The 8,231-nt window shown below is 47.7% G+C and overlaps 1 protein-coding gene across 1 annotated transcript; it reads right to left on the bottom strand.

Moving 5' to 3' along the window:
- Nucleotides 1–3,949: 3,949 nt before the first annotated feature.
- LOC122154885 (inositol 1,4,5-trisphosphate receptor-interacting protein-like 1) lies at nucleotides 3,950–4,960 on the bottom strand. The gene has a single exon (XM_042807913.1). The coding sequence runs from the start codon at nucleotides 4,958–4,960 to the stop codon at nucleotides 3,950–3,952; it is 1,011 nt and encodes a 336-aa protein (XP_042663847.1).
- Nucleotides 4,961–8,231: the final 3,271 nt, after the last annotated feature.

Below are 8,231 nucleotides of genomic sequence, written 5' to 3'. Positions count from 1 at the left end.
CTTGTCTTGCTTATATGTTACAAAGTGTTGCATATTCATGTGACACCTATACATATTCATAACCTATTCCCGCCTACCCTTGCTTCTTATTATAATTAGGTCTCCTCCTCCTTGCGGCTGCGCAGTGAGTTCCTTTGGTCCTGGGCAGGGGTCGTGAAGAGCTGGGCAGTGGTCGTGGGAGGAAGTATCTCCTCTACCTCACTGCTGAACTTTTCATCCTGAATTCCTGCGCAGTCTCTGTTGCCTCCTGGACCCGGGCTAAACCGCAGAGCTGGTTTGTGCCGGTTGTGAGGTGATCTTTTGCTGATACACACTTATTTAAGGAAAGGAAAGGGGGCCCTGTTTTGAACAGGAAGTAAAGGCAGAGCAATACAAACAATGTATCTTGTCTCGTGCAAGCATGATACCAAATTTGGCTAATATCCCGTTTCACTCCCATTGAGTGACAAGGTTCAGAACGGATCCCCTTGCTTTCTAAACTCCTCAGAGAGGAGCCTAAGTGTGGCTGAATCTATACATAGTTCCAGGCTTGGTCAGTGGTTTATGGTAATGGAATTAGCTGCATGGATGTCATTAGGCATTAATTCAGCATGCTGTCAGTCACTTACCTTCTGTCTGGGTGTCCAGTGTTAGTTCACTCCTAAATTCGAACCCTGGGTTTCTTGAAATGGTCTCAGGCATCAAATCTTATAAAAATAAATAATTTAATAGAGTGGTACAGCAGGAGGATCAGCTCAAGCTGGGTGCCTCCAGGGAGGGACAGAGACCAAACAAAGAAAGCCCTGGGTGATTATATCCTTACAAACTATTCACCTGCCCTCATGCAATTCTTGTCTGAGATCTTCTGACTCCTTACTGGATTCCTTACTGAGCGAAGGCCTGACTTGAATGTTTACCTTAGTTACGTGATAAAATGTTTTTGTTATTGGACAAAAACATGATTAATTGTGGTTGTTGAATCTTGTTATTTTTATCCCTGTCTGCCATGCTAACTTTGGGAAGAAGAAACACTTTCATGGCTGTTTCTCCTGGAGAACTCTATTGGATTGATGTGTCTTCCCTTGCCAGTCATACCAGAACATGGCTATACTGCAGCAATTATGGTGTGCGCAGTTTTGGTGTGCACATTTTGGTGTGAAGTTTTCCAAATGGTATTTCTAAGACATAAAAATGTGTTCATTCTGGCTGTTTCTTTAAGGATGTTCAGGTTTAAAGTAAAATTAAAGGCTATTTGTGAGATTTGATACAACTCCTAGTGTTTAAAGTACTTTTTAAGTTCAGATACAACACACATTACAAAGGTCAATACCAGACACATTCTAGAGAATTTCAGTAGAATACTACCTAAAATAAAATTTCAACTGTTCTCCAGTTCTTTGGCCTCTTTTTGCACAGGTCAACCTTCTTTATTCACCAGAAGTGTGTGACTTAATAGCAACTACATATTTGTTTTATCCCAAAACCAAGTTAATCTGTGATGAAGTTTTTGAAAGAACTCAGCATCAGCTTTAGTGTCAAAGGCAGTGGCCTTTGTACTCTTGACTTCACAAGGAGAAGTAATAAGCCAGGACTGAGAACATTTTAAAGACCCTACTAACAATCAAGAAAGATCTTGGTATGTGACAGAGTAATGGGAAGCAGGGCTTGACTGCAAGGGACTCTAGAGAATGTTTTCTTGCCAGATTTCTGGAATTTAAATTGCAGAGTGAAGTGTTTTGCAAGAGCTGTTGGTTTACTTAATATATGACATTAAGAGTTGTGACTGTTAAAAGCAAAGTTAGAGGAACAAACAAAAAATTCCATGTTCATAGTTTGCTTTTAGCCTTTAACAGCTAAAGTTAAGCAGTAGTTAAGAAGTATCCTAATTAAAAACATAACGTGGCTTTAAAAAGTCACTGAAGAGAAACACAGATAACGTTCTAGATTAGTAAATCCCAACTGTCAAAAAGTCAGTGCCAAAGAACATGGTTATCTGAAGTGAAAGATTACTTTGCTTGAAAGACTGGCTTTTCAGACATGAAAAAGGTTTTGTAGTTTGAATACTGACTGCTTTCACCTACATAATACAGTTGTTTGCAACACTGGATTACCTCTTAGAAATGGGTGCAAGCTATTAATTCATTCATCAGGAGTGTTATAAAACGTTTCATCACCATCACCGAGTGCTTGTTTAACACCTGTGGGGCTGCTGTCTCTTCTGCATAGGGAATACACAGGCTGCTGTGTCTGGTTGTCCATTTGCAGCTTGGCCCGTCTGTCTTTTGAAGAACTCCGCAGTTTCACTGCAATGTTATTTATGACTGTGACTACTTTCTGAGTGACACACCTTTCTGGAACCTAAAAAGCAAACTCTCCTATTAATCTTTCAGTAATATTAGATAAACATTGAGTTTCCATGGGATAATAGATCAGTAACATAAATAATAATAAATTAGTATATTTTTGAGGGCAGGACAACTGTATCACATAGTTATACTTTTCCCAGTTTTCTACAGGAATTTGCATCAGTGTTGGGAACTGACTAAATATATAGAAATTTGGGCTAGAGTTGTGTATATATTGATCCTTCTCTTCAGGATGGAGTGTCTCACAGTATCGAAGTCTGGTTAAGACTGGAAGAGACCTCACAAGATCATTCAGCAGGGGCAGATAGAACAGCTTCCTCAGACTAGTCAGATTTTGAGTATCTCCAAGCATGGAGATACCACAACCTCTCTGAGCAACCCATTCCAGTGTTCAGCAAACAGCAGAGTAGAAAATATTTTTCTTATGTTTAAATGGAATGTCCTTTATTTCACTTTGTGCCCATTGCCTCTAGTTCTGTCAGTGGGCATGACTGAAAAGAGCCCCATCCTCCTTGCACCTTAGCTTCAGATATTTATATAGGCTGAGAAGATCCCCTTGAGCCTTCTTTCCTCCAGGGTGAACAGTTCAAACTCTCTCAGCCTTTCTTCAAAGGACACATGCTCCAGTCCCATCATCATGATGGTGTCACTTCAGTAGACACTCGCCACTCTGTCCATGCCTTCTTGTAGTGGGGAGCCCAGAACTGGATGCAGCACTGCAGAAGTGTCCTTGTCAAGGCTGAGTGGAGGAGAAGGACCACTCCCTGGACCTTCTGGGTGTGTTCTGCATAATGCAGTCTAGGATAGAACAGAATATTTCAGTTAGAAGAGACCTACAATGATCATCTAGTGCATCTATCTGATCAGTTGAGGGCTAGGAAAAAGTTAAAGCATGTATTCAGGTCATTGTCCAAATGCCTTATAAACACTGCCAGGCCTGGGTCACCAACCTCTTTAGGAAAGGGAAAAGTGCATGCAGCATGTAGTGACAGCTCTGGAAGATCCAATAGTAGGGTCATGGTTTAGGGCCAGACAGTCACTAAACACCAGCCAGCCGCTCGCTCACTCCTCCAACTGCTGGAATGGGGAGAGAAAAGCTAAAAGAGGGCTGGGGGCACCGGAGTGGGGACAGGGAGGGCTCACTCACCAATTATGATGCAGCAAATCTGTCCAGCAGGCTGGATGGTCCCATCCTGTTACGGGTGGAAACAGGAGCCTCGGTTGCAATGATGTCTTCAGCTGGACTGGCGGAGAATGCCCAAACTCTGTTTATGCTGAGCTCCTCTTCAGCAGTGTCACCTCCATGGCTAGTTTGCTCAGCTGTGATGACAGACTTCGCAGGCAGTCTCTGGCATGAGCAGAGTCTCCATCCCAGTGTCTGAAATTGCTGCCTGGGCCTCACCAGGGTGAGAAGAAAGTAGGTGCTCAGGGTGACTGGCATGGGTGGAAAAGCTGGTGGCCACCAGGATATCGGTGCCGAGCTGCAGACCTCTGAGGTGGAAATTGTCCTGCTGGGTGTGCCTCACCGTGAGTCTGGCAAGTGTCATCTCAACGACAGCACATCTCTCCGGCCATGATGTGCTGCTGGCAGAGCTGGCCTCTGCCTACTCAATGCTCAGGTAGGCTCCTGGGCTGCCTTGCCGCACTGCAAAAATCATCTCGATGCAGATGTTCATCTTGGAGGTGCTTGTCAGCTGGAACCTGCAGGATGACTGGGAGGAGGGCAGCACCGTTAGCTGGCAGTGGTGCGACTGAGGCAAAAGCAGCCAGGCTGATTGCACCAACAGTTGGACCCAGCAAGTGATTTTCTCCATGTCTAAGTAGGAGCCTTTGCAGAGGGTGCGTAGGAGGCACGAGCTCTGATCCCTTGGCAGCTTATTGTCAGGGTGGTGGAGAAAGCACAACATATCCCCCAGCAGCTGCTCCCTCAAGCACGTGCACTCCAACACCACACGGATGCTGGAGTGCCTTGCTGGCAGCTGCCCCGTGGTGTCCAGCTCCACGCTGAAGGAGTGCCCGGGGGGTGGCCACAGGAACACGGGCAGGTGGTAGGTGATGCTGTTCTTGTGGACACTCCAGTTTTCATAGATGCCTTCCATCCCATCAGCTGGGTGTATCTGTGGCATGAGTGTCTTTTTGCAGAGCGCTCGGCAGACAGCAAGGAGGTCGCCCACCAGCTCCTTCAGCAGCTTGCACGTTTTGGGCAGGCCGTGCATTGGTAATGGGGTGAACACAGCCAAAGACCCGACACCACTGCATGAACTACTGAGGTCTTCCTCCTCCTTGTTGTCTTCCTCCTCACTGCAGGAGCTGTCCTGCTCACTGCAGCTGCCAGAGGCAAGGTTACTTTTCCTGGCCGACCAGAAGGCTTGAGCAAGCAGGAGCAGGCCCAGTGCCGAAGTCCAAAATGGCCACTGCTGCAACACAAGGAGGAGAGTGTTTTCCTCTGCACACCCGCTCTGCTCGATCTCCTGCAACAGCCGAGTCATTTCCTGATGGAGATATTCTTCACGCTGACGCATCTGCTCAGCCGTGAGCACATCTGCCTGCTTATCACAGTTCAGCAAATGCTGGATGGCCAGCATAGCCAGGATGAGGGTGATTGCGGCAGCCATGGCCTGGAAAAAGTGGGAGGAAAGGGGGCTCAGCAGGGCTGGGTGGGAGGGAGCACGGGGCTGGGGGAGTGGGGCAGGAGCCGCCTGGAGCTGGGGGCTGGGAGGAAAGGGGGTGCAGGAGGTGGGAGGGAAGAAGGACAGGGTTTGTGAGCGCTGCACGGACGGGAGCCACAGGCTGTCCTGGGAAGGCGTTTGGGCACTGGCTTCGACAGGCATGAAGGGGCCGTCACAGGCCCTGGCTGGAGGCAGCATGGGGCACATCCTGCCCAAGCCACCCTGATGGCCAGTCCCTGGCTGGGCTGTGCCCCCTGAAACGGCAAGGGACACCCGAGCAGAGTCTCCCGAGGCCCCATCCCTGCCACACGACAGTGTCCCATGGACTCACGGGCGCCTGGCACATCCCCAAAGCATCTTTGGGCACCTGCCAGCACTGGGAGGCCCAAGCAGTTCTGCCCCCAGCCCTGAGGGTGGTACCGTGCCCTGTCCTGAGGGGCTGAGCTCTTGCTCTGGGTTAGAAAACCCCCGGACACCTGCCCCGTCCCCCATCCAGCCCAGCCATTGCCCTGCGTGCTGCACTCACCGATCGCCCAGGTCAAACAGCAGTGGTGCTGCCCAATGGAGTACTTGGGGCCGGCTCCCATTGTGACCTGTCCTCTGTGCTGTCACAGCCACCACAGCAGCATCACCCCACCAGCGAGCCCCAGCCTTCCGCCCCACCGCCCGGCTCAGCGGGTCCTGGGCATCACAGCCAGCACAAACCTGCCTGGCAGGAGCGAGCTCCTGGGGGCTCTCTTGACAAAGCAGGCAGGCACCCCCCAAACCGTAACCAAAGTGAAAACCGGGAGTGCAGGTGCGTGTTCCTGACTTAGGGAGAGAGGTGCCAAGTTTTCTGGGCCAGGTGGTCTGACTCTGAGCTGTCTTGAAAAGAAGAGCTATGAGCCCTTGGGCAGAGACAAAACTCTTCCTCCCTTTTCTCCTCCTCTTGGATTCCTTCTGCTGGGGCAGGACTTTGCCCTGCAAACCCTGGAAGTATATAATAAAGGCAAGGCACCACTGTGTTCCTGTATTAATGTATTTCTAAAAAAATCAGTGTGGCAGTTGAGCAATGTTTTTAGCAGAGTATGTAGGAGAATAGTGTACCAGCACAGGATGCTGTGAAAAGTTATATCAATACGGTAGCATTATTACAGGATCCGGGACTGGTCTTCCTTCATTAAAGTTTTCCTACAGTATGTCTTTCAAATCTTGGAAGTGGCCCAACCACCTTTTGGTTTCTGTCAGAATTCCAGGTTGACCCTTGAACTTGTCTGAGTTGGCTCGAGCCCACTCTGGGCTTGAGCACAGCAGAGACAAGGCTGTGTGCCACGTGGCATTGCATCCAGAAGTAGTGTCTCAAGGCAGAATCCTCCAGAAATGTAAAAGTAGCTTTTGATTTTACATGGCTCTTGGTTCAATGGATTTATCGAGACTACAGGCATTGCTCACAAGTCAGGAAGTCCATGATATGACTGGCTGTGCCCTCTAATCTACCGTTTTCTGGGTACCTGCTGTCATGAGCTACCTGGCCTGCAGGTACGTAGAGATTGTGACCGTGGCTTTGTAGGATTCCGTAATATTTCTCTACTGTATTACAGATTACCACCAGTACCACAGAAATCACCACTAGCAAGCAAACCCATGATAAATAAATCAAACACATATATATCAAGCTATTACTAATTATTATTAGCAATTAATACTAAAGCATTGATCATTAGTATAGCAACAAGTGATTCTAGCAGCACTCAATAATAGCAGCAATCAAGCATACATATATAGTATTACAAATTACAACAAACTTAGGACCAGTGAAGCAATCATCAGTAATACAACAGCAGATATGGCTGTGATTCATTACTTCTATATATGCATAGTTCTAAGGGCACTATTTATGGTAGCTCTGGATATGTCTTGTTTCTAAAGTTGTCTGTGTCACCAGCAGGGACATCCACATTCACACGCCTAGTGTCCAGGCCAGCATGCATTTCCTTCTGCCAATATTTTTCCCGTCTAATGAGGTCATCATTGTGGCTGTTCACACTTGCTTGCATGACTGTCTTGAATTACTGAAGGACAGTGGGACAATCTTTCCACTGGAAGAAGAAAAGCCCTACATCTCAATGTGCGGAGTGAGCGGAGGAACGAAGTGCCGAGACGGACTCAATGTGGGTGATAGAGCATCCTATATCCTTTATTGGTCCAGGGTACATATATTTTATACAGACAACGATAACTATTATGCCTACTCATCACTAGCTGATTGGCTTAAGCTCTAAAGGACGTATGCACTCGGTCCACCTACTTGCGGTTAGCTAACAGCACAAGCTTCTCATAACACTAAGTTTCTCAGGCCACTATTTCTAATTACTCTTAACCTGTTTTCAATACACCACGGTACACAGGGCCGAAGCATCCTTGACATTCTTCATGGATCAGCAGCTGTGAGCAGCTGCAGGCAAACCCTAGTGAGGCCCAGCATCAGCGAGGCCCAGCATCAGCCCCTAGAACAGGCTCTGATCGTACAACTGCTCGGTGGGCTCAGGACCCTTGCCTCTGAGCCATTCTCCAACACAGTCCCATCATCATGTTTGTGTCACTTCAGTAGACGCTCGCCACTCTGTCCATGCCTTCTTGTAGTGGGGAGCCCAGACCTGGATGCAGCACTGCAGAAGTGTCCTTGTCAAAGCTGAGTGGAGGAGAAGGACCACTCCCTGGACCTGCTGGGTGTGTTCTGCATAATGCAGTCTAGGATAGAACAGAATATTTCAGTTAGAAGAGACCTACAATGATCATCTAGTGCAACTATCTGATCAGTTGAGGGCTAGGAAAAAGTTAAAGCATGTATTCAGGTCATTGTCCAAATGCCTTATAAACACTGCTGTTGCCTTTCGTTGGCGTGGCGACCTGGTTCAGGAACGGCACGGCGGCCAACCACAGGCCACTCGGTCCATCTGCTCACAGACACCAATGTGGTGGACGGCAAGTGGCGTTTTATTACTGAATGACACAGCCTTATATAGCTTGAGTTTACAACATCACTTCCGTCTGCTTACAACATAAACTAAACACTATAGGGAGAGGGGTCCTACCTTTCCGTACAGCGTGATATCTTCCGGTCGCCAGACCCTAACTACCACATTTCCCCCCCCGCTATGCACGACTAAACTAACTAAAATAGAAAAACATAGGAAATTTAAATGAAAATATAAGGCACAGTGGACAGGTGGAAATT

Source organism: Tyto alba, unplaced genomic scaffold (assembly GCF_018691265.1).
Source record: "Tyto alba isolate M040663 unplaced genomic scaffold, T.alba_DEE_v4.0 Super-Scaffold_6, whole genome shotgun sequence".
Classification (NCBI taxonomy): Eukaryota; Metazoa; Chordata; class Aves; order Strigiformes; family Tytonidae; genus Tyto; species Tyto alba.
The sequence above is the reverse complement of the archived record's forward strand: the minus strand, read 5'-3'. Positions and strand labels throughout refer to the sequence as shown.